General features: G+C 38.1%; 1 protein-coding gene across 2 annotated transcripts in view; it reads right to left on the bottom strand.

Annotated features, from left to right (window-relative positions):
* The window catches only part of SETD3 (SET domain containing 3, actin histidine methyltransferase), a 101,899-nt gene that overhangs the window by 73,155 nt on the left and 1,312 nt on the right, over positions 1 to 27,432 (bottom strand). The window contains exons 2-6 of one of the 2 annotated variants that reach the window (XM_053601128.1): positions 15,476 to 15,585; positions 13,555 to 13,647; positions 11,314 to 11,462; positions 9,293 to 9,365; positions 8,729 to 8,985 (exon numbers count right to left, since the gene is read on the bottom strand). In XM_053601128.1, coding sequence (XP_053457103.1) covers positions 8,729 to 8,985; positions 9,293 to 9,365; positions 11,314 to 11,462; positions 13,555 to 13,647; positions 15,476 to 15,578 — 675 coding nt within the window. In that variant the 5' untranslated portion in view covers positions 15,579 to 15,585. Of the gene's footprint in view, positions 1 to 8,728; positions 8,986 to 9,292; positions 9,366 to 11,313; positions 11,463 to 13,554; positions 13,706 to 15,475; positions 15,586 to 27,432 lie in introns of those variants that run through there. The other variant, XM_053601129.1, reaches the window with a different exon arrangement.

The raw sequence follows: 27,432 nt of genomic DNA, 5'->3' as shown, positions 1-27,432 counted from the left end.
AATATTGATCCATTTCTTTCACATTGTCAAATTTCTGGGCATAGAGTCTCTGGTAGTATTCAGAGATGATCTCTTGTATCTCTGTGGGATCAGTTGTTATTTCCCCTTTATCATTTCTGATTGAGGTTACTAGAGATTTTACTTTTCTATTCCTCGTTAGTCTGGCCAATGGTTTATCTATTTTATTAATTTTTTCAAAAAACCAACTCCTTGTTTCATTAATTTTCTGAATGATTCTTTTGTTTTCAATTTCATTGATCTCTGATTTGATTTTGGAGATTTCTTTTCTTCTACTGAGTTTAGGCTTAGATTGTTCTTCTTTTTCCAATTCCATAAAATGGCTTGTGAGATTGTTGATGCGCTCTCTTTCTGTTTTGCGAATGTAGGCATCTAAAGCGATGAATTTTCCTCTCAAAACTGCTTTTGCAGTATCCCACAGGTTTTGGTAGCTTGTGTCTTCATTGTTGTTATGCTCAAGGAAGTTAATGATTTCCTGTTTTATTTCTTCCTGCACCCATCTGTCATTCAACAGAAGATTATTTAATTTCCATGCCCTTGTGCTGGGTCAAGCATTTTTGTTAGTGTTGAGTTCCACCTTTAGTGCCTTATGGTCTGAGAAGATACAAGGTAAAATTTCAATTCTTTTGATTCTGTTGATCTTTGTTTTGTGTCCCAGGATATGATCAATTTTGGGGAACGTTCCATGCGGTGATGAGAAGAATGTTTATTCTTTATCTTCGGGATGGAGTGTTCTATATGCATCTATCAAGCACTGTTGTTCTAGGGTTTCATTTAAATCTCTTATATCTTTGTTTAATTTCTGTTTAGGGGATCTGTCCAGCTCTGTAAAAGGAGTGTTAAAGTCTCCTGTTATGGTATTATCAGATATCATATTGCTCAGACTGAGTAAGGTCTGTTTCAAGAATCTGGGAGCATTTAAATTGGGTGCATAAATATTTAGAATTGAAATGTCTTCTTGCTGTATTTTTCCCTTGACCAATATAAAGTGACCATCTTTGTCTTTTTTTACTTTAGTTGCTTTAAATCCACATGTATCTGAAAATAAGATCACAACTCCTCTTTTCTTCTCAATCCCATTTGCCTGAAAAATTGTCTTCCAACCCTTGATTCGGAGTTTTAATTTGTCTTTTGAAGCCAGGTGTGTTTCTTGCAGACAGCAAATGGATGGCTTGTGTTTTTTAATCCAGTCAGCCAATCCATGTCTCTTCAGTCGGGAATTCAAGCCATTAACATTTATTGAGATAATTGATAAGTGTGGTAGTATTCTATTCGTCTTATTTTGTGAGAGTCCATTGCTTAGCTTTATCTTTTGCATCAGTGTGGAGGTTTGGTTCTGTCCTTTAATTTCTGAGTTCTTACTTTGCTGCTGATCCATTGTGACGGTCAGTGTGTAGAACAGGTTGAAGTATTTCCTGTAGAGCTGGTCTTGTTGTGGCAAATTTCCTCAATGTTTGTATATCCGTAAATGATTTGATTTTTCCGTCAATTTTAAAGCTTAGCTTAGCAGGGTACAGAATTCTGGGCTGGAAATTGTTCTGTTTAAGTAGATTAAAGATAGATAACCATTGTCTTCTTGCTTGGAAAATTTCATTAGAGAAGTCTGCAGTCACTCTGATGGATTTGCCCCTGTAGGTCAACTGGCGCTTACTTCTGGCAGCTTGCAGAATCTTTTCTTTTGTCTTGACTTTGGACAGGTTCATCACAATGTGTCTTAGAGAAGCTCGGTTAGAGTTGAGGCGACCTGGGGTCCGATATCCCTCTGAAAGCAGTGTGTCAGAATCTTTGGTGATATTTGAGAAATTTTCTTTTATAATATTCTCTAGTAAGGCTTCCATTCCTCTGGGGCATTCTTCTTCCCGTTCTGGGATTCCTATAACCCGTATGTTGGAACGCTTCATAAAGTCCCATAATTCTGACAGTGAACGTTCTGCTTTCTCTCTCTTCTTTTCTGCCTCTTTTACTATCTGAGTTATCTCAAGAAGTTTGTCTTCTACCTCTGAAATTCTTTCTTCTGCATGGTCTAACCTGTTGCTGATACTTTCCATTGCATCTCTAAGTTCCCTAATTGACTGTTTCAGTTCCTTCAGCTCTGCTATATCCTTTCTATATTCTTCATATAGTTCATCTCTTATTTGATTCTGTTTTTGGATTTCCTTTTGGTTATTTTCCACTTTATTAGCAGTTTCCTTCATTGTTTCCATCATTTCTTTCATTGTTTTCATCATGTGTATTCTAAATTCCCTTTCTGTCATTCCTAACATTTCTGTATAGGTGGAATCCTCTGCAGTAGCTACCTCATGGTCCCTTGACGGGGTTGTTCTGGACTGGTTCTTCATGTTGCCTGGAGTTTTCTGCTGATTCTTCCTCATGAGTGATTTCTTTTATCTGTTTCCTTGCCCTAATTTTCCTTTCACTTCCTCTTGCTCTTTAAGTTCTCATGCCTGTGGAAGTTGCCAGCAGGTTTAGACCGACTGAACTCACACAACCACTTGCCGGTTTTCCACTGTTTTAGTCCTCCTCTTGGGGTCCAGAAGTCTCTCGCTGACTCCCTGTATCCTCACAGGGATGATTATAGGCAGATCCCATGAGCCAGAGATGCCTGGAGTCCTATCTCCCCAGACTCACGGTGCCCAGATGCAAGGAAGCTGTTACTCGGCCGCCATCTTGCTTCTTCTCTCAACATATCCTTCCTTTGCTATTGTAACTGCTTCCTCTAAGTCTTCCATCTGAGCACTGGTTCCTCATTCTGTCAGAGCTTATGAAGCTTTGACCACGCGACATGCAGGCATCTCAGCAAAATAGCCAGCCTGGAGTAGAGGGTGTGGAAGCCTTCAAACCCACTCACATCCTCACGACCCATCGGTTCTGCTGATTTTCATCGCTCATTCACTTGCATGTTGGACCTACCACCAATCGATCACCAACACGGGAGAAGCGCTCTGGCTCCCTCCGACGGCTACGGAGAAAGCCCCACCACTCACGCACATGCTCTCACGCCTTCACCCCCTATTTTTGTAGTTTTTAAACTAACAATACCCAAAGAGAGAGAGAAAAATATTAAAAATGTAATATAGAAAAATTCACCTGAAGTAACTTATAATTGCTAGAAGTTAATACTAGCGCTTTAAAATAAAACCAAAACTCGAAACAAGAGGTAAGGCTGAATTGATATTAACACTTTTTTGTAGCCCTTTCTCAAGGATTAAAATTACCATCACAGCACACAAAACCAAATTGTGCTTGCCATGGCTCCTGACATACCAGCAAACAGTGGCTGAGACCTGTAGCCTGAAGACATTCAAGCCAGCAGTCAGATCAGAATAGTAATAGTTTTCAGTGCAGATGCAGAGTCTGGAACAGGACACCACACAAATGTCTTCAAATGAAAAATTGTAACTAAAATCTGCAAGTGGGATTATGAAATTTGGGACCCCTCTAAATGATCTGCAAACATTTGTGAATTTAAATTTATGTGTGTTTCTCTGAGGAGAGCGTTCAATGACCCTGAAAAAGGTTAAGAACCTCAATACCAGAAAAATCAAACCAAGGGCAGGTCACTGTAACGAAGTGTTAAATATGAACTGATGTAATAATACTATTATCTCTCCCTGACAACATACTGACAAAAAGACCTACCAAAATGAAGCAAAAATCCAACATCTGATCCTGTAAAAGCATGAGAAAGATCTGTGATTTGGTCTTACACAGTAATAAAAGTGTAGTACAATGTTAACGCTTTTATTCACTCTGATTTTTTATTGAAAACCTTGTTTTTTTCTTAGAGGCAGAGTCTCACTTTGTCACCCAGGCTGGAGTGCAGTAGCACACTCATAGCCCATTGTAATCTCAAATTCCTGGGCTCAAGCCATCCTTCTGCCTCAGCCTCCCAAGCAGTAGTAGCTGGAAAGGACTACAGACAGTCATGCACCCCCAACTGAAGACTTTTAGAAGTGATAAGAACATTGTGAAACTAGAAAAACAGACTAGACTCAAAGATATTTTTTCAGTAAGATAACTTTTACTTAAATTTGGTTTTGTCACTATAGCCTCATACAAAAGCCTTCTTGCCACACAGACTATCCTTTTTACTCATCACAGCAGTATACCTCATTCTAGGCCACCTGCAACTCCTGTTCCAAGGGGAACTTTTTTCTAGGCACTTAATTTAAATCAGTGGTTAAGAAATTTTCTACAAAAGCTCATAATTATGTAGTTTCAATTTGTAATGATCCCTTGTGCTGCTTCTTTTTACCAATGTTAAGAGACTGTCACATTTTCTTCTCCTGAAAAAGAACCACACTTGGACTGACCAGTCCTCAGGTTAAGGGCATTTATCAAAGGTAAAAGCTGTGTCACTTATGAGTATGAGATTTCTCAATGTCTTAGGAGAAAGCAATGCTGTTTTCCTACAATACCAATCTAACTTGATGGTAAGTCACTTGTGATGATTTTACAACTATAGTAAACATTAACATTTGCATGAATTTTTAAGAATTAAAAACATGAGTCCAAAAACCAACAACAAAAACATGTGTCTTGGATGCAAGTTTGAGCTTGTGATGGATCACTTTGGACTTAGTCCCTAGACTTCCAGGAATGCTCAATATCCTTGGCCACTATTTTTTTTTTTTTTTAGTAGAAACAATTAAGAAATACATAGGTACAGGCACAAGAAAGAAGCAATTTAAAACATAAAACAAGGGAGGGAGGGGGAAGGAGGGGGATTAATGGGATTACACCTGCGGTGCATCTTACAAGGGTATATGTGAATCCTAGTAAATGTGGAATGTAAAGGTCTTAGCAAAATAACTAAGAAAATGCTACAAAAGCTATGTTAACTAATGTGATGAAAATGTGTCAAACGATCTATGAACCAAGTGTATGGTGCCCCACAATCATACTAATGTACACAGCTATGGTTTAATAAAAATAAATAAAAAAATAATAATAATAAATTACCAAAGAAGCCAATCATGGAGTTTCTGGGCAGGGTCTTTAAGAAAGATCCCCAGGCTGGCCTGCCCGTTACAGAGAAGCTCTGGAGGAGGCCAGAGCTTTGTGGGAGGCTAATCTCAGTGCCCACTGCCCCCCACAACAGAGTCTCTGAGGACTAGCAAAGTTTGGAGGCAGCTTACTGGTTTCCAACCCTCACCAGGGCTGTGAAAGGGTGGGGTGGCTCATTAGAGTATTCAAGATTTACAGCGCAGTATTCAGGTGTCACCTGTAAGTTTTCAGTACAATGCTTTTATATGCCTTTTATTGCAATGTTGTATTTATTTGGGTACTATTGAGTAGTGCTTAGGATTTATGCGTGTTTGCTTATATGAAAGCTCTGTTGGTGCTTTCGCTTTTGTGCCAGGATTTTTGAACAGAGATGTGCTACACTGATGAAATATATTGAGAAAATGTCAAAAAAAAAAAAAAAAAAACATAAAACAGCTGCCAGGCAGACACGGTGGCTAATACCTGTGGTCCCAACTACTCAGGAGGCTGAGGCAAGGGGATCACTTTAGCCCAGGAGTCCAGCCTGGGCAACACAGCAGATAGACAGACAGACAGATAGATAGAAAGTGAGATATGGAATCAAGATTTCAGCTGTGTCTCTTACTACAAAGCTTGTGCTCTTTCCACACAGCCACCAGGCCTCTCACTTAAGACAGAGGACCCACACCCCACTTCTGCTCAACTCTTCCTGACCACACTCAATTAAGACCACTCTCCCAGGCCTCACCCTCCCATCATTCAAATGCCCCTTCCTGATTAGACTCCTCCACTAACGTGGACAAGTGACCACGTTAGTGGTATATTTCACATGCAACATGCAATCCCAAAGATCTCAATGTGGCTCCTTGCTCCAAATTTGCTTGATTTTATAAATTGAATCTTGTGTTTACATTTTTTCAGTGTTTGTTCCCCCATACTTTCATCCTTTATAAGTCAAACATCTCCAAACCTGGTCTTAAATTTGTAGTTTTTAAAAGAAGGGATATGTATCAAATGACAGCAAACAAAAAAGTGCTATAAAGTGCATTCTCCTCACCATGCATGTAGCTAGAGCCAGGGAGGGCTCTGCAATTAGCCCAGAAGACTTTCTGACAAAACAGGTAAAGTAATTCACAACAAGTGTCAGTTAGGCCCTAGGCTTCCAATCATTAGAAGGGAATAACTATGATTTTCAAAAAGCTTTAAAGTGCTTTATTCTTGTATAAATACAAAACAGAATTTCTACTGACATTTTGGTCTAGAAAACACCTTTGTGGGGGCTTCCCTGGACAAGCTTAGTATTAGCCCACCCCCAGTTCAGCAATCAAAATGTCTCCAAATATTGCCACAAAGCCTTTTAAAAGCCCTGAATGAGGACCACTGGTATAAAACAGGATAACTTATTTATTTAAACAAATACATTTTGCTTTCTCTCCAGTTTGATACTTTGGATAGAAAAATAGCCAGTTTGATATCTAAATCATTTTTATGATTTTTAAAACACCAAAACCAACAACTGTGCAAACATTTGATTGCCTTGTAATTTTATATTTATGTATACCATGTTCCACCTTGATTAGCTCAATTCCTCAATAGAAAGGAATAATTGCTTTTAAAAAATAGGGCCCTTAAAGCTTTAAGAATGTAGTTGATTTTTAAAAAAGGATAGTTGTACTCATTATAAGCTATACAAATTGTTTTCAGTGGTCATGTACAAGTTTTATTACTCTTGGAAAAACTTATGAATTAAGAATTTACTTTTAGAATGTTCTCTAATTCCTGAAGTGTTCACAAGAATACAATTTACTAGGTAGGATGTGGTATAATTCAGTCTCCTTAGCATCATCTAAGGGGCTTTACTCCAGGGGGTTATGAAGAGACCTTGCTCTTAAAGAAATAGACACACAATGGCTCCATCTATGAGAAGAGAGTATTTCAGTGACTAACAACCATTGAAAATCTCACTGAATTCCTGAAGCACAGCTGTATTACTTAGTTAACACTAAAATAAACAGACCTATGAACACAATGAAATATCCAAAGACCATCCACGCCAAGCTAATTACCAGAAGACCTATCTTCATCCAGAATCTCCAACCAGACAATAGAATCAAGTCCTCTCAGAGCAGGTTACCAGTGTTTGTCAACTATTAACAGTCCAGATTTGAGACGCACATTAGTGAAAAGAGCTGGTTTGCAATTCATTGTACAATAGAAAACTGTACAACAAAGACTCACACCTACCAAAGGCAGCTTTGTTTTAGTAGTCACAAAAGATACACAAACTGAGAACTAGAAATAAAAGCACAACCCTCTCAAGTCACCAAGAGCCATACCAAACTGTAGACTACAGGCATGTAGGTATACAGTAAATGAAGAAAGAAAATTTTGATGTGGCTCCATCAATAGTTTTTAAAACAAGCAAATTTGAAATAAAAGCTATACTGTATGATCATTCCTAATGACTTCTGAAAGTTTAAGGTTTAGAAAAACAAAGTGATGTCTACTTAAGGACAAGATCATATAATTTTTGACATATATGAAGTATTTGGTGAGAAGAAAGATGCTGTAAAGTGAAAATAATGAATGGAAAACAATATTACCCACAGCAATGAAATGAGATCACCACTTCTTACAAATAAAACATATCAGACCATTTAATGACTAACCAAATCAAGCCCAAATTAGATTGTCAAATGGCCCAAAGAAAAGGGAACCAGACCAAGCAGTTCACATGCCTACTTGCCATGGACCAGGTACAGCAAGCAGACCATGAGCTAAATCTTGAGCGAATGAGAAAGGAGAGAGTCAGGAAGAAGAGTAACCCTACTGTCAGCTCCAAAAGGAACTGTGGCACTGACCCTACACCTTCTAACTGCTGTTCAAGTGCAAATGAACCATCAAAACACAGAAAGGTACAGAAAGGTACAATCGGGTGCAATTCAAATGCTCACAGCTCACAAACCATATGAGACTTTTGCTTAGAACTAATTAAAATAATATTTCTGTAACACAGAAAATTGTAAAAACGTAAACGAATCATGTTATAAATCTACTGTCAATATTTTACTACTAGCATACATTAAAAAAATGGACTTGCATTTTCTTGGAAAATTTATACATGGAATACCTTTTGTACTAGCTACACCTGATAGCTTTTAAAATTTCATTGAAATCTTTTTTGTTTTCAAAAAAACTAAATGATTTAAATAACTCAGGAACACCTGCTGCTTGTATCAACACTCACAATGATGAAATTAGATACATGTACAACTCTATTTCAGTAGTAATTTCTGAGAAAAAAAAAATGTACCAGAGTACCTTTTAATTTAAAAAGCAAAACGTGGGCGGCGCCTGTGGCTCAGTGAGTAGGGCGCCGGCCCCATATGCAGAGGGTGGCGGGTTCAAACCCAGCCCCGGCCAAACTGCAACAACAAAAAAATAGCCGGGCGTTGTGGCGGGGGCCTGTAGTCCCAGCTGCTCGGGAGGCTGAGGCAAGAGAATCGTGTAAGCCCAAGAGTTAGAGGTTGCTGCGAGCCGTGTGACGCCACGGCACTCTACCCGAGGGCGGTACAGTGAGACTGTCTCTACAAAAAAAAAATAAATAAATAAAAAGCAAAACGTTTTATGTCCTTATTAAGATGTAAAATGGAACATTTACACAATCAAGTCCTCTCTTCCCCACCCTGGTAAATATACACTTAAACAGTAAACAGCTGCTTACCTGAATAACTTTATAAAAATAGGCATACTGTCGAGCTGTATTTTTATACTGGCTGAAGACATCATGTATAGCTTGTGTTGACTGAAGATACCGAACTTCATCTTCTTCAAAGTAGAGGGGAGTGTCATATTCACTGGGGAGACTCTGAATGTAGGGCTGCCAGAAGGAGTTAGGGCTGGCTCGCTCACACAGCAAATGAAAGGCCAATGCGATGTTTCCCATAGCTTGCAGAATTCGGTCTTGAGAATATAAGGGCCCTGAATTAAACCAGAAATTAACAGCATTTAAGTTATATAAACCTCTTTTAAAAACATTCATTCAAAATATATATTAAAATTATTTTAAAAAGCTAAGAAGTCTTTTAACATTTAAAGTCACATGCACCTTGCTTTTGACATTAAAAGGAAAACATTTAATGCATATTTGAGGGAATATTTCACTGGCTGAGAAAAAAACCACAAAACAGAATTTTATATATTCTTAGAATTCTTAGAACCACAAAACGGAATTTTATATATTCTTGCCATTTGCACTTTGCTTTGAACATTCATAAATTATTCTCACCCAACACTGAATTTTTAGCAGATTCAACGGTCATTAGTAATTTTCGTGGAACCCACAAAAATAATTCTTCTGCCTAGGGAAAAAAATTAAAGAAGTGATAGAATCATCAAAATGTGTTATAATCTTTAATCACACTATATCTATGGTCAGAAATCCAATCACATGCGAAATACAATTTAAGGTTTGCAAATCAGCACTTTGTTTCTAAATGCCAAATGTTTATTCTAAAATGTAAGCATTTATGTTATAGTGAAATAAGTAGAAGAATAGTTTAAAATCCTGAAAAACTAGTCATATTAAGAAGGCAAAAAATCAAAAAGGGACTTTCAACTTTAACATGAAGCGAATGTAACACATGGGCACAATGGTGTTTATTTTATTCTTTGTTGAACTTACTTTTAAGTTCTAAAACCAAAATAAAACTGCCTCTAACAAAAACCCTAATCTGTCAACATGAACTGCTCTTATACTATTAACTTTTTGAAACTAGCATAACATTCCTTCCCCTCATACCTGTCTTTAAAGAACAACCGTTACCAGCAAAATCTTTGGTTTACTAATTTTTTTTCAAAATATTATCTCATTTTTTTGGCAATTAGGAGATGCTTCTTTCTAGTATATCCTATGTATCTACACTGCTTAAAACATTCACATAGCTTGTGAGGACACCGCAAGAGGCTGCTGTCTGCAAACCAGGAGGAATGTCCTCACCAGAACCAGACCATGCTAGTACCTTGAACTTGGACTGTCCAACCTCCCAAATTGTGAGCAATAAATGTCTGTTGTTTCAGCATCAACCTCACCCCTACCCCTTGCTTGAAAAAAAGAAAAAGCACACAGTGAAGACAGACCACAGCTAAGATGTTCTGGGAAGCAATCCACTAATGATGCTTCATACCTGAAGTAAGAGAGAACATGTGACATCTTGCCTTCACCAAGGTTTACTATATGAATTATTTTTTTGTGCCTTATCACTTACTTCAGCATGATAAAGGAATAGACTCTGGGTTATTTTATTTTGAAGCCCAGTGTGATAACAAGCAAGGTACTACTCACATACCAGATATTTAACAGGTATTTAACAAACCAGCATGTAGTATATCACTGTTATCAATGAAAGGTTAACTTGACTTGACCAGAAATGTTGCTAGAAGTTAAAGGGACCCAAATACATTTACTTCACCCAAGTTCTGAACCAAGTGAAAGAGAGATAAGACTACAACAGATGGTCACCCAAAATATCACCTACTGAATCCCAGAATTAGACAGACTCCTCCACCTAGTTACAGGCAGAACTACAAACCCACAGGCCTCCCCACGTGTGAGCCTGCCCCTGTAAAGTTTATAGAAGGGAGAGAGCTGAGTTGAATAAATGCATATGGACAACTAGCTCCCACCAAGAAAAAAGCCAAGCCCAGCTCCTTCTAGCAAACTCAGTCAACAGGTTAAGTCATTCCTCTGAAGAGGCATGAATGAGGATATAGAGACCAGGAATGTTAGGTTATTGCTGCTCTCTTCATGTGAAAGAAGAACCCAGAGTATAGAAAAAGCTTTTCTCCCTCAGCAGACGTCTATTTCCCACCTCCTCTTAGGCTAATGTTTCAGTGCAAGCACACTGTACCTCCAACTCTGCAGTTACCCACTCCAGATGCTGGTAAGCATCCTCACACTGCCCATTCTCCACCAGCCCACTCCAAAGCATCACAGGATCCCGTGTACACTCCCTCCAAACCACAAGTACATATCCTTTTCTCCAGTTAAATTACCAAATCCCGTGAGGCATGTACTATGGTCTCCTAACAGAGGCAAAGAAATGTGAGCTGACTTGTCTCACTGATGGCTTCAAAGGCAGGGCTCCCAGGAAGATGAGTTGCCAAGGACACTGGCCTGAGGCTCTCCTGGCTGCCCACCTGCCCTAGGCTCAGAAGCAGCCCACAGCAGCTGCCTCTACATCCTGGGCCCTCTACACCCTCCCACAATTCAAACACAATAGGCCCCCTTACACCATTTTATAAACTTACCTTGATATCTCTTGTTGCTCTCAAACCAAAGCCTTCTTCTTTGAAGTTAACCATTTCGAAACCTTCGACAGAAGCCCCATTTTCAGAGGCCCATTTCATTAGATCAGGAAAGTAATTTTCTCTTTTTCCATCAAAAGTAATAGACAGACCTATATCAATCCATATTTTAGAAAACAAGAGCTACTTTTAGGACATGTCATTCACACATTTCTCAGAAAATAAAAACAGACCATAACTAACACTGGAAATAGTGTTTACACTCCAATCTTGAAATAATCAAAACTAAGGACCAGTCACAGCACATAACTTTAGTAATATGAAAGGCTACTTTTTTAACCTCCTAAATTCCCTGTCAGTTATAAAGAAGTATTTACTGACATTAGGTAATATGAATATTAAATATTAAGTACTATTAATATGATGACAAAGGGGTTTTGAAAAAACTTATACCACCACTACTATGGATTTATAGAGCACTTTTCCCATTAAAAATCCAATATGCCATCTCTTATATTCACATTTGCTTTAACAAACTTCCCATAAAAACAAAAATTAGTAGCTCATATATGTGCACAAGGAGGCTTAGGTGAGGAGCAACAACAGTGTGGTCCTGACACCCAGAGCACAGCACTGCACAGCCCTAAGGCATAATGCTACAGAGCAATTTCAGTGAATTAGATCCAGATGCATTAACATGAAACACAAAATATAATGCCGTGGGTTTTTTTTTAAATCAAGTAGTATGACACCATTTATGTAAATGTTTAAAATACCAACTACAACCATATACATATTTTATGGGGTCATGTGAAGTAGAAAAACATGCCCAGCAAAAATGAACAGCCTCCAAGGAAGGAAGGATGGAATTGGACATAAGTACAAGGCTATGTCTGTAATGTTTTATTCCTAAAGGCAAACACAAAAACAAAGCTAAGGAATGAGCAAGCTTGAGAAAGAAGGAAAAAAGAGCTTGAACTAATGCAACTTTGGCAGGTGCTCAGTCTGAGTAGATTTGTGAGCATCTGTCACATTAATTTCTGGACTTTTCAGTATGCTTGAATACTCAAAAAGACGAAAAATCATGCACAGAAAAAAAACCATTATGTTTTGACAAATAAAAGGAAAAGAACAGGAACTTCACTAACATGAAGAGCTGAGTATGGCCTTAGCCCAGGTGTCTGTGGCCATCTCACCCCAATATTACCAACAGTAACTGGATTTGTGATGTGGTAGATGCTGGCACACTGCTGTGCCACACCAGATATGCAAAGATACTCACTAAACAACAAAAAATGACCTGAGGTAGGAATAGTCTAAGACAAAACTTACTCTTCATGTATTGAGAACTAATGAATATACTCAAGTAACAATATCTACTCAGAACAGAATCTCAGGCTATACAAAATTTTTCTGGCTACCTCTTTGGTGAGACTGGTAGCACAGTCTACCATTTAGCACAAATAAACACATTAGAAAGGAAGCTGTGCACCATTTGAAGTTTGAGACCGCCTAACCTGAAGACTACATGTTTACAGGTATGTATGGTAGGAAACCATAACTTAAAATGACAAATAAAAACCAAATCCTCTTCTGACCTCCTTTCATGGCAATAAGAAAGGGAGTCTCATCCTTACAAATGCATGCTCCTTATGACATACCAAACTTTACTTTTTCTCCTTTATAGGACAAAAACAATAGGTACATTGAATAAGCTATTTCAGACTGACACTTAGCACCATCACCAACCTGGAGGAGAATCACTATGATGCCTGAGAATCATTATGATGCCTACGGCCTGTTTTATTATCCTACAAAAACATAGGTTAAGGAATAAAACTACACCTCTTATTCAATATGATGTGTTTAAATTAATCATAAACATTTGCTAAGACATTAACCAATCAGCATATATTTTTGTGTGTTGAGCATATATAGTATCATGCACTATTCTAAAACCCAAATAGAAATATAAAATGAAAAATGGATTTAAATAGAGTTTTCAAAAATTAAATAAATAAAAGTCATTTTAGCCCCTGGCTACAAACCCTCCCAAAGCAAGTAGTAGCATTACAGAAAAGGAAGAGATACTGATAGTCATGGTATGATCACTCTACCAATCAGTAACATCCTTTCAGATTGGCATCAGTTGACACTGATACCTTTACTACTTTAAATTCTTCTGATTTAGCCAAGTTTCTACATAACATTATTAAAACATAATTATCATTCTAACAATTTTACCTTTTTGCTTTTTCCGTATTTTCTCAACTAGAGACCGAATCTGCACATACTCTTCCCATTCTTTTCCCGGGCCAGGTGCAGGACTGCTGCATTCTGTAACATAAGAGCTATGGTACTGAAACACTTCTCTCCTTCAATTTAACTTACTAGTCTGCAGAAAAAAGAGGATTTGGATTTTGTTGTTGCTGCTCTGGTTGGTTTCATTTTAAAGTGCAGCAAATACTGCAGCCATGATGGTAATCGTAAGAAGGATAAAGCAGGTTACTTTTCAAAGAATATAAACCCTCTGAAACCAAAAAAAAAAAAAAAAAAATCACTAAACTGCGAGCTGGTACCAAAAGTGAGAACCTAACTTGAATCTACCTTATTCTTGCTGCTCTATTAATTTTTCCTCACAATACACGTATTAACAGGAAAATCTAAAAAGCTAAACTAAAATGTAAAATATTTCCCCAAAAACCTTCTAAATAGCAAAAAGAAGATAATATTAAAAGTTAACATTTCTTTTTAGTTAAACCCCATAATACCGGCTAAGAGAACCAGTTAAATTGGACATAAGGACAATTAGTCGACAAACATTTCATATCCATGTGTACGGCACTATATTTAGTGCTCTGGGGGAGTTACAAAATGAGATGGCACAGTCACGGCTAAAAAAGAAGTGAAGATTCTACTGTAGGCCAAAGCTGAAAGACCGACACCCAAGAGCAGTGGGTTTGGAAGGCTTCAGCTGTGCACCTTGCCTGTTGGCATCTCTTTCCTTTCACATAATTGTGTCATGTAAAGAAAGAGCCTCTCCCATGATCCTAGTGAACCTCTTTAACCCCTCTGATCTCAAAGAAAAGAATATATATGGCAAATAATTAGCAATTACTAGCTATGTGTTGACTCCCAACTATTAAGGTTAATCAGCCTTATTTCATCTTACAGTGATAAGCACGGACCAAGGCCCTGAGACACAAGGGTGAGGAAGTCACAAGCCTGTCCTCAAATGCCTACATGCTAGTGGGGGAGACAGCCAATGTGGGGTAAGGACGGCTGCAGTCTGTGGGGGCCCACAGGATACAAAGGAGCACTTGGGAGGAGCCTGCCCCTAACCTGGCTACTGCCAGCTTTCAATCTGGGAGGGAAATCTAATTTCTGTTTGAGATTTAGCTTGTCACATAATCGAAACATATGGGGCAAAAAGTCAATGGAGTAATCACAGATAAAAGTGAGGCATGCACAGCCCTAACTCACATGCAAATTTTTAAAAAGTTACCAAATTACACCAAAGCTAGTATAGGCATTTAACAGATATTTCATTTTCTTCAATCAAGAATTCTCCAATTTTAGCCTGTGAAAATCAGAAACATTATTAATTGAATTACCAAAAATACAGGTGAACATTCCAAAAAGGGGCACAGCTCCAAAGGTCTGCTCTCTAAGAAGTATGTTGGACCCATCCTGGGCTGAGAGCTGAGATACACCTTTACATACCAAATCTCACATGGTTCTTGTCATACTCCCTGTGATAATTATTTACATTTATGTTGGGCCTCAGAGGGCTTCAATAATTTGTCTGAGACCACACTGCAAAAAAGTAACAGCTTGTTCTTGCCCAGTGGTCCCCAGGGAAGAAGATCAGGTCCTCGGTGGCTGTGCTAAAAGCTCTGCATTTCAGAGCTCTGTTTCATCTGCACCTCAGGAATAGCTACACAGTTCCAACAGTTACCAGAATCTCCCCTATGCAGATGGAGACTAGGAATTCAAAAATTCCGTAACTTGCCCAGGTCACATAGCTAATTAGCTGGATGTGAACACATCCTTGCTTGATCCACAATTCCCATCCCAGTGAGCTTTCCACGTGGCGCTGGAGACACACAGGAATGAAAGGAACACCCATGGTATACAGGCAGGGTGGGCCATGAGAGGAACTTACTCTGTAGCAGTTCACTGGTCAGGTTCAAGATTTCCTTCGGTGACACAGTTGCTGTAGCACCAGTACCTGATTTCTGGGTTTTTACTCGACTCTTCTTACCCATTTTCTGACTACACAGAAGAAAAAGAAAAGACAAAAAGAAAAAAATTACATTACCAAAGAACAAAATCAAGTAATAAGATGCTAAGATCTTACCTCACAAGAAATGTGTAACATTAGTATTTAGAAGCTGTCTAATTTTTTTAAAAAACCTGCTTTGCAGTCTCTGGAAGAAAAATTATTGCTTTTTGCCCACAAAACCTACAGTGGAAGCAAATTATTCTAGAAATTTCTTTAAATTACATAGATTTTACTATGTTTCTCTTATTACCATAGAGATAAAAGTTAGGTACACATCCTACACAAACAAACAAAGGAGCACAAAGACCTTTTTGTAAAATGCCAATGGATCAAACTCTGCTTTTGTCTTCCCTGAGAACTCACTGGTCAGAGGCTCCATGGAGAACCTCATCGTGTGGTTTGTTACTCATCCTACATATTCCTTCCTCACTTTGTTCTAAAAGACTCATTTCCCATTAACTGTATCATAAGCGACGTAAAAAACTTTCTGGACAAATGCTGGAGACATATTGGAGTTCAAAGAAATTTTATAGAACTAATCTAATTTCTAAATTTTATTCCATGGAAAATCCCAAGTGCCTTGCTCAGGGTTTCACATTAAGTCCATGGCTGACCCAAGACTTGAACAAGGTCTCCCATCACCTTCTAGCCCAGAACTTCGATCACCCACAGGTCCCGCATTGAGGAACACATGAGAAATTTTATTTCACAAGCAGAAGACACAGTGTGACACAGGACATGCTAGTGGCCTTCTGGGTAAAAACGTCTATGTTTCTCTGAAAATGTTTTACAACAATAAATCTTGAAGAAAGTAAGGGACTTGAACGTGTGAAAGGCAGGGCAATTCAAAGACAAGGAAAGACAAGCCTAAGAAAAGCACAAGGCCAGGGCAGTGAGGAAAGGCCCCTGGCTGGGCCTAGTAAGGTGCCATTGAAAGGGGGTTAAGAATTGAGGTCTGAGGAGTCCAGTTTTAATTCTCTGGAAAGAAGGCATTAGGACAATAATCCAGGAATATGGAGAGTGTCCAGCCAAGAAACTAGTGGAGCAATGAGTAACAAACCACATGATGATGTCCTCCATGGAGCCCCTGACTTAATCCCAAGGGAGAACTAAAAGCATACTTTGATCCATTTGCTTTTTACAAAAAAAACTGACGACTGGCTGGGTATGGTGGCTCACATCTGTAATCCTAACACTTCGGAAGGTCGAGGTGGGACACTGGCTTGAAACCAGGAGTTTGAGGTCAACTTGTGTAACACAAAAGAAGAAAGAAAAGAAAACTGAGCTGGGCGTAATGGTATGCCCCTGTAGTCTCAGCTACTTGGGAGGCTGAGGGAGGAGTATCACCTGAGGCCAAGAGTTTAAGTTTGAGGTTGCAGTGAGATACGATGATGCCACTGCACTCTAACCCAGGCAGCAGAGCAAGACCTTGTCTCAAAAAAAAAAAAAAGAAAGAAAGAAGAAAAAGAAATGACTGCTGTACTGTGGAGAACTGTGTGAGGCAAAGGTTTAAAATGCATATTCTTTTACTATACAAAAGATCACTGATTCCATTGTAACTGAATCCATGCAAATATGACTATGTGCTAAAATAAATAGGACAGATAGCATTCTTTTAAAAACTCAGATGTCTATCTTCTTTTACATATCTAATGCATAAAGAACAATATGTAACTTATGTTTCTAATAAACCTACTTTTAAAAAAATCAATGTGAAATTCAGTTGCCGGTCACACTGGACAACTGAATAAAAGGGAAGGGGTAAAAATATGTAAAACTTTCCCAGCAATAAAAGGAATTAGTTGTTCTGTAAACAAAAGCAGAAAAAACTAAATATGGGGAGAGAAGAAGGAGGGATGGCTTAAGTACCATTAGTAAAAGGTACTTCTAGATACTGAAGAACTATCATTCTAAGAGGGAAAAAGTTCCCCATGTTTACTAACTTATGGCCAAGAAAAAGGGCACAGCCTGGACAAAGCATCCCAACTTTTCTCTGTGTTTCAGGCCCTCCCATATCTCCTGAAGGCATCTCTGTGGAGGACCACTGAACTTAACTTGAAAATAACTAAAACCACTGAGGAGTCTGGTAAAGACTTTAATCACACATCCAAATATAGTGGATCTGCTGTCTTGGCAGGAAGAGATGCAGAACCACGCTGTTAGTGATGGGCTGAACTGGCCTCTCCCTCTAGCCCTGCCAGCAAACCTTCTGTTGTGTGAGCCTCTAAACGACTCAAGAACAAAACTTTGATGAGGAACTCCAAGGCCTTTTCCCTTCTCTTCACAGCATGTGAGCCTGAGACAGCCAGGCTGTTCTGCACCAGCCCTCACCAGGTGGGTGCCCAATGGCTACAAAATGGGTTTTGTTCGCTCTGCCTGGTGCCCCTTACCTCCACAGAGCCTTCTCTCAGTGATCCACCCAATGCCAAGTGCTTGTTAAAATGGCAGCAGCCATCCCCAGAATTCAGTACTTATCCTCTGCCAGGTACTGGGCTAAGACATGGCTCCTCGTTTGATCTTCTAGACCAGTGGTTCTCAACCTGTGGGTTGCGACCCACAGGAACTGTATTAAAGGTTCACAGCATTAAGAAGGTTGAGAACCACCGTTATAGATACTCACAGTAGATATTATCTTCATTTTGTAGATGCCATTCTCAGAAAGGTTAAGTCCTTTCTCTTTATTTAAAGTCACATATGATGGAGAGATAGAGCTAGAATCTGAATTCAGAGCCATTACCATACCACTTCTGTTTAAATGAAAAGTACATGGGGAGGGTCCAAAAAGGCTGAAAGACTATACACCTTCAGATAAGACACATACCCCTTGTCCCTGCCAGCTGCCACTAAGCATCTGACTGAGCAGCCCCAGCCACCTCCACCTGCACACCTGGACTCATCCTCTTGCTTACACCTGCATATCTCCTTACCCAAGTCTATTCTGGCTGCTTAAATCTATTCTCATGCTGCTACCCTACCCAGGACCTAAATACCAACGGCTTCCATCCCTCATCCAGACCCCGTCATATGCCTCCTGTTTCTCTAACTCCCCATTCCACCCCTCAACTACAACACTTTATTTTTGCTAAAAGTCCTGCTTGAGCATTCTTTCCCTGTAGTCCAAATCTTCTCTCCTCTGCATCCCTGCAATTCCTTATACATTCTTCTGCTACTACTTGACCCTACATACCGAAAGATTTGCTCACACCAGTTCCTCCCAGACAATAGGCTTCTGGGGGTACCCTCTCTCTGTGGTGTGTATATTCGCATCCCCAACATCTAACACAGACCTCAGCACACTGCAGGTGCTCCAGAGGAGGCTACCCTGAGCTCCCAGGGTAAAGCATTTGGACGGTTCTTAGATCAAAATCTGTATTTCTGAAGTTTCCACCCAAATTTATATCTCCTTGGAACATACAGAAGATATCTAATTCCTGCTTCATGTGAGAGGCCATTAAATATATGGCTACAATGATTTGAAAACACAATAGATTCCTCTGACAGTAATATTCTATAGCGAGTACCTACAAACTCAAGTGTTTTCAAGATTTCTTTTTTAAGCCAGAAAACTGCCCGCATTTAGAAATGAGTAATAGGTGCAGAAATACAGCAGAGGTGAACTTCAAAACACATCAGTAAATCAGCCACTGTGTGGACAGATACAGTAGAATCTGTCCCTTGGAAGTCCTGTGGGGCTGTGTTAATGCAGTCACTGAAGCACTCCCCAGCTAAGACCCTCATCTCCAGCTCCTTCCATCCCATCCTAATTCATTCCCTGCCTTCAACTGTTCCTCCACCACACTGTCAAGGGTTAGTTTTAATAAAATGATGGACTTGTCCACATGCACGGAAGGCCACCAGGTTGTAGGGTCAGTAAAGAAGCTGACATACCCAGCCCTTGCCAACAGCCTTTGTGCTCTTCATCAGCCTACTGCCACCCACCTCCCCAAAGGAACCATTGTTTTAACTTCTATTGCCAAGAGACTACAGCTGCCAAGTAGCAGACCCACAGCCTCAAACTGAAAATTCCATATTAGTTCCTGCACACAAATGGACCCTAAACCTACAGGGACACTTGATTATTAAATGAGCTCTCCAGTGTCTCTGTGCCTGACACCATGCTGGCTGTTGCAGAAGGCAACAAAATTAGGGAAAGGCAAGCCTGTAGCTCTCAAGCATGAAGTTGAGGAACTAAGACTCATGCTCAAAATAAAGCAGCATGGATAATTCCGAAAATACATAAGTAACTAAACATAGAAGGGCAAAGAATAAAATACAATTCAAAAAGGATGACTAAATTTTAAGATTCAGTTTGAGAAGGTGTTAGTATCCAGTATGGGTGGTTTCCTAAATTCAACCCCCTTCTGCCTTTTTTAGCTATCAAAAAAGATGTGTGATTTCCTCAACCTTATGGATTTGAAATAACTACCCTAGTCTTTTCATTTATAATTCAAAAATTTGTTACATATAATGAATACTTTCCATTGTGATTTCAATTAAATTTGGGGCAGATTCCAAATTTAAACAAAGGAAACAGATTCCAAAATTTTAGGTGTCTAAAATATCCTTAATGCTCTCAGTAAAAGACAGCTACCTATTAAGATATTCATCAAGTTCCTATAAAGACAAAATATTTCATATTTATTTCAAATATTTATATTTAGGAAAATATAAATATGTGCTAAATTAAATATACATGTGTATATGCTCTCTCTGTCTCTTATTAAAATAGAAATATTAGCCAGAAGGTAGAATGTTAAATGCATGATTTTTCCCCCAAAGTTTATATGAATAATGTATAATTTATAATTACTTATTGAATTATGTTAGAGGAAACAAAAGTACAGGGCAAAAATAGGAAAAGGATTTAAATAATACTTAAGACAAAAAAAATAAAAATGGCAATAGAGAATTGATAGATAAATGGATCATATAACTACAGTTAGAGTTATTCAAAGGAAGAAGTACCTATAATAAGAACCGCTAAGAATTTCACACATATATACATTTTTCACCATCAAAATATTTTAAAAATTTATAAAATCTCCAGATTCTGGTTTTTTAAAACAAAATATTTATCAAGTTCACCAATAATCTCCTAAAAGACAAGACAGGTTTGTTTTGTTTTGTTTTGTTTTGAGACAGAATCTCACTATGTCGCCCTGGGTAGAGTGCCATAGCATCACAGCTCACAGCAACCTCAAACTCTGGGGCTTAAACGATTCTCTTCCTTCAGCCTACCAAGTAGCTGGGACTACAGGCGCCTGCCACAATGCCCAGCTATTTTTTTGTTATTGTTGTCATTGTTGTTTAACAGGCCCTAGCCAGGTTTGAACCCACCAGTCCCAGTGCATGTGGCCGGTTTCCTAACCACTGAGCTACAGGTGCTGAGCCACAAGACAGGTTTTATGAGATAACCCAAAAAAAAAAAAAAAAATCAGCCAGGTGCAGTGGCTCACGCCTATAATCCTACCACTCTGGGAGGCCAAGGCAGGTGGACAGCTTGAGCTCATGAGTTTGAGACCAGCCTGAGCAAAAAGCAAGACCCCATCTCTACTAAAAATAGAAAGAAAATGAGGCAAGAGGATTGCCTGAGCCCAAGAGTTGGAGGTTGCTGTGAGCTATGACACAACAGCACTCTAACCAGAGTGATGGCTTGAGACTGTGTCTCAAAAAATAATAATAATAATACATACTCGGGTTATTTAAATTGCTGACCAATATGCAGAGACAACTGTAATCAACAACCATTTCTGATCAATCAAGTGATTCTTTTCCATGTAATCTATACACAAATAAATAGGTCAGAAAACACTTTTTTAAAGCATATTTAGGGATCCTGACTAATGGAGCTGATGGTAACAATATGGGGGATGCTAGGAACGTAACCCATTTTCACAAAGTATAGTTCACACATGCTGAAACTAACACTTGCATTTTTTTTCAAATATTCTAAATGGAAAGGATACTTATTTTTCTTGAGTACCCCTGAAAAGGCTGCTTTAACGAAATACAACTAGAATAAACATTTCTGATTACATTCATTTGGCAGTTTATCCAGGAAATCTTAGCTCAAGCACAGCATCTGTTTTTCAAGTATCTTCCATTTACCCAGCTGGACAGCTGGATTGACTAAAGGAGAGAATGGTACCTATGGATGGCTTCCTCTTACCTTAGGCTCCTAGCTGTAAAATGTACTGCCTGACTAGTCTTTGAGTAGGAAGAATGGAAAACATTTCTTTTCTCCACTCACTAAAATACTTTGCAGGTCATCAGGATCAGATCACTACATTCAGAATTAAACACACAAATTACAGGATGATGAGTTAGGAAAATAAAAACACTCTCAAAAAGTATTTAACTGTGCAATGTTTTCTTTCCTACACAGTCCTTGCTTTGTATGTTACCAATGTTAACTGAAACCGATGTATATCAGAACCGTGTTCTGGCTTTGCATAGTACCAGGGCCACATCATACTAACTTATACCAGTTTACATGGCTAACTAGCACTCACCATTCCAATCTCCAATTAAAGGAACTCCTAAAGTGCCACAACTCAAAAGTACTAAGAAGACAAGGCAAGCAGGCAGGAAAGAAGGTGGAATTAATTTTAACTCAGTAGCTACTTACCAGGATGAATATAATCTTTAAATTGCATTCAAGTAAAATTTTAATCCTTATACAGAATAGTTTGGGTTGTCCTATATATGTATCATATAACAAGATTTTAAAATAATACAGTTGCTGCTTTTCACAATTTTTTTGCTATTTTTGACTAATTTACACAATAATTTGACAGATATATTTCTGATTGACTTTTCAATACATAATAGTTTTTAAACTGCTAGTGAATTAAGTTGTAAATATAGTTAAATTAACAAAAAGCACCTATTTAAAATAAATTGCAAAAAAAAACTTTTGTAACTGAAGAATCACTTGATATCATAAATAATCATTTCCTATTACATCTTTCTAAAATAAAGACAATGTTAAGTCTGAAGGAACAGTTATAATCTGTCAAGAAAGTACCTTCAAACTAAATCCAGAATTAAACACACAAATTACAGGATGATGAATTAGAAAAATAAAAACACTCTCAAAAAGTATTTAACTGTGCAATGTTTTCTTTCCTACAGATACTGATAAGGTATACACAGTCCTTGCTTTGCATGTTACCAATGTTAACTGAAACTGGTGTATATCCTAACATAACTGGTGTATCCCTAACATAAGGATTCTAGATGCTACAGTTGTGGAACATCAGAATTGGAAGAGACCTTTGGGGTTATTTAATCTGTGTTAATCCTCAACCCCACACTGTTAGAATAATGATGTCTACACAATAATTTGTTATAGTTGTCAAAGTGCTTTGCCTGACCCAATGTCTGAAAAGGATGAGAGACAGACAGAACCCAGAGTGTTATCCCTGATAAGCTGGTAAGCAGCAAAGGTGGGACCAGATCCAAAGCTTCCGACTGTAGTCCTGGGCCCCTCTGTCAGTGGGAGCAGCTGCTACTTGCTCACTTCCATGGCAGACTCTCCAACTTTGTGAGCCATTATAGTACTCTACTGTGTGAAAGTCCACTGTCCTCTCTGACCTGCTCAAATTTTTTAACTTTTTTTTTTTTATTTTTTACTTATCTATTTTTAGAGCAAGGTCTCACTCTGTTGTTCAGGCTGGGGTGCAGTGGCATAATCAAAGATCACTATAACCTCAAACTCCTAGGTTCAATCAACCTTCCCACCTCAGCCTCCAGAGTGACTAGGGCTACAGGAGCCAGTGCCACCACAACTGGCTGTTTTTAAAATTATTTTTAGTAGAGATGGAGGTCTCACTAAGTTGCCCGGACTAATCTGAAATTCCTGACCTCCAGCAATCCTCCTGCCTTGTCCTCCCTAAGTACTGGGATTATAGGTGTTAGCCACAGTGCCAGCTGTGTCCACATTCTTTGAAGATAGTTTTACTGTCCTCCCTAAAGTATTTTCTTCTCTAGGCTTAATGTGCCCCTCATGGTGTGTTTCTCAAAAGTGAGCAAAACCACTTAAATATATTATATTTCAACAGTTTGTAAAAAGTCAACAAAACCCTTTAGATGCCCTTTGCAATGGGCACAGTGCAGTAGGACTACTGACTTCCTGAACTCAACTCAAGGAGATTTGACTAATATTCCTAAAACTACCCTAGCTTTTTTAATAAGCCAAGTTAATTTATTCACTCGTTCAATGCACACTTCTTGAGTACTAATCTGAAATGCAAAAATGAATGGGACATGGTCTCATAGCCTTTAGGATAACACACTAACCAACTAAAGCCTTTTGTTACATATATTGATCTTTAGCAAGATAGATGTGCTATATTAAATAACTGAGTTTTGGAACCTAAATGCAATTATTTATGCTGTCAAGTCATCTGTTTCAGGATCACGATTCAGGCAGGTGAAACTGTACCATCCCTGACAAGTACAGTATCCTGTGGCAGTTCCCCAAAATGATCATCCCCATCACAATCACATCATTTGGCCATTTACTATATATCAAGAACTGAGATAAGCATTTTACATAATAGATAAGATAGATATTGTTGTGTCCCCTTTACAGATGAGAAAGCTTGTTTTGTGGCAGAGCCTCACCAGCACATCTCAAAGACCAATACCAATACTCAATAATATTTCATGAATTCAGCTCAAAGCCAACTTACCTACAAAAGCTCCAAAGGTTCATTAACTCTTACATTCAAAATAGCATTCTCTTAGAGTAGAAAAAACATTCAGATGTAAAAGTTTTATCTCTTCAGACTTTTAAAAGGATAGAGCCATTTTGCTGGCTTTGTCTAAACACACAGGAGTGACCTTAGGTTAAATTTGGGATATGAGCAAAACTTCCAAAAGAGCTTCTGCCCAGTCTGGCACAACCCCCAGGAAGCTCTGCAATGCCACACTCTTGTTGTGAGTCAAAAATGCAGAAACCAGGTAGATGACCATGACATGTATCAAAGCTAAATTATTACAGTCAATAAATTAAAAGCTCTATTAGTCATTGGCAAGTATTTTATGGTAAAAACAACTTTAATGAGTATTTTCAACACTACTATTTACTTTCTCTTAACTGTACTTAATAGAAAACTACTAACATTGTAAGAGTCATGCCTATTTTCTGAGATTAAAACTTCTAAACCATATGCTAGGAATAATTTGTTAGACCTGTTATGTTCTAATGAATTCTATTCTTTAAAATGTGAAGGGAATCTTGGGATTATAGATAGCAATAAACCTAAAATATTGCATATATATTAAGAGTTCTGTTATTATATAAGTTTTGTCAATCAAAAAAACTTAAGTTCTATGTAGACACTTGATTACATTCTCTAGTCAATTTTTTGCCCTTCTAAAACATAGTAGAAACATTTCTTTCTGCTCTGTCCCTTCACCCTCCAAAATCTTCTCACTCCATTACTGAGGCTAGTATTATAAAAGGTTAAAAATTCACTTCAGCTTGGTAATGAGCAGATCCATTTCAAAATCTTAACTTCAGAGATAAATGTGTCTTCTATAGTCAGCCAACAGGGTTTGGATTTATCTTAATTATTAGTTCATTCCACTTGGAAAGTAACTGAAATAAGAAAAAAAATAATTTTGAAATCTTAACTTTAGTATTTGAATTTTATAATTTATTGGAAATATTTTTCTTCTACTCAAATGTGTATCAGTCAAAATCGTCAATATTTGTTTTTACCTCATTTTATGATCACTTTATTTCCAAAATCTAGAGAAGACTCAAATGGAAATGGAGTTGACACAGCTAATCTCTGGCTTGAATTACTGGGTGAATTCAACAATAACAAGCAGGACTTCTACTCTTGCAGATTCTGCTAATTGAGATTATTTTTCCATACAACTATTAATAACTTTTAAAAACACCAAGTCGCAATTTCTTTATAACAGAATAATATATTATCTATTAATATTTTGTTGGAAATGTATTTTATGTTGAGTAAATATTATGTAAATTAACCCTATTTGCATATCAAAATGTTTAACATCACCAATTTTATGAATAAGAAAATAAGATAAAAGGAAATCCAATGTACAAAAATCCATTTTGCCAAGTAAGGCAACAAAGTGAAAACTGTAGAAAATTTTAAAATCAAGGAATCCTTAGTCTAATTCTCTTAAGTAGTTAAATATGACCCAGGATGACCTGCTAACCCACATAAACACTTCTGTGACTGCAGCAAGAGAGAAAAGATGCACAGCAAATCAAAATATTTTTTACTGATTATGCCTTAGTAACAAATGACTCTTCTCTTTGGGGGAACAAAATCATCACTCCATTCCCAAGACTTTGGTCCAATGGAAGGAAACACACTTGAAACTCTTCCTCCTTACCTCCAACAGATGCATCACACACAACAGCCAGTGAATAAACAAACCAATTTCTAAAGATAACCTCCCAGCAAAAGATATTCATCAAAGTACACACAAATGATACAGTTCTGTTAGTTACATTTCTAAAAGCTACTTCAGATTAGTGGTAAGTAAAAAAGGCTATGTAATTCAAACATTTAAGAGATATGGAAAGACTCAAACTAAACTAGCATCTAGTCAAAATCACCAAGTAACTCTGTCTATAGAAGGTAGTATTTTTACTCATATTTCTACTAAAATTCCACACAGCACTCATTATGTGCTTGGTTTTCACTGAATTCAATGATTATTTATTTGCTATTTATAAGCCCACCTCTATCATTCTGATGTTGATACTTTCTCCTACTGCTGTCATCTTGTCATTCCTTTTAGTTGGGAGAGCACCATGTTTTTAAGGAGTCTGGTTGTGACCATTTATCAGAGTTCTCCAAACAGAAACAGATTTTCAGTGGTTGAACTTCAGTGGTAGAACAGAAACATGTGAATACAACCTTCACATTTTTCTCATCATCCAGTGGCTTCCAAAGCAAAAGTTTAATCATCATTTAAAATGTGGCCTAAATGTCCACAGCACGGACGAGAAACTCAATAGCATTACTTTCTTACTAACAATCTCATTGCACTCTTATGGACAGGGTTTGAATAAAAACTTTCACTTCTACAGTATATATATAGGCATCAATGTTTTAATCTTCAAGTCCAACACCATTCCTGTTTCAGGAAAAAGGTACTGAGCTGTTAGCATACTGGTGATGGGAAGCGCAGCAACCACTTTAAAACTCAGACTAAAGTTCCATTTGAGATACTAACTTACAAACCTGAACACACAGAAAGGAGGGCAGAGAAGGGGTAGCCCAGGCTAAAAACCAAGATTGTTTGGGGTAGCAAGAAAGGGAGTGTTCTGTAACTGTTTGAGAACTTGGCTTTGCAAACTACTTTCTTGGGCCAGAGAAAATTGTGTCTGTAAACTGTTGGAATCTTACCAAAATATCAATCACAACAGCCCTTGGGACTAACTTGGTACTGCAGGACTTCACGCAGAGTAGCCCATATAAACACAGTACAGTGTGGTTAGGTTAAGCAAGTCTTGGCACATGTTCACCGTGGAGAGGAAAGCTGCTTTTATTTTGCTGTATTCTTGAGTTAAATGCAATCATGTACTAGTAAGCACCTCTCCAAACTAGTACTGGTTAGTTGAGTTTAGAAGTACCAGAAAGGTGCATTTTTGTAAAGAATATCCTGAGAGGGACAGGATAAAATTCACAGTTTTCAGTTTCCAGGTGGAGTTTTGACAAACGCATACAGTAGTGTAACTGCCACCATAATTAAGCTATGAACAGATCCGCCGTTAAAAGGTTAACTCTTGCGCCTGTAGTCCCGGCTGCTCGGGAGGCTGAGGCAAGAGAATTGCTTAA

The sequence above is a fragment of the Nycticebus coucang genome, chromosome 9, assembly GCF_027406575.1.
Source record: "Nycticebus coucang isolate mNycCou1 chromosome 9, mNycCou1.pri, whole genome shotgun sequence".
Lineage (NCBI taxonomy): Eukaryota > Metazoa > Chordata > Mammalia > Primates > Lorisidae > Nycticebus > Nycticebus coucang.
Note: the sequence above shows the minus strand (reverse complement) of the source record. Positions and strands in the feature narration are given on the sequence as shown.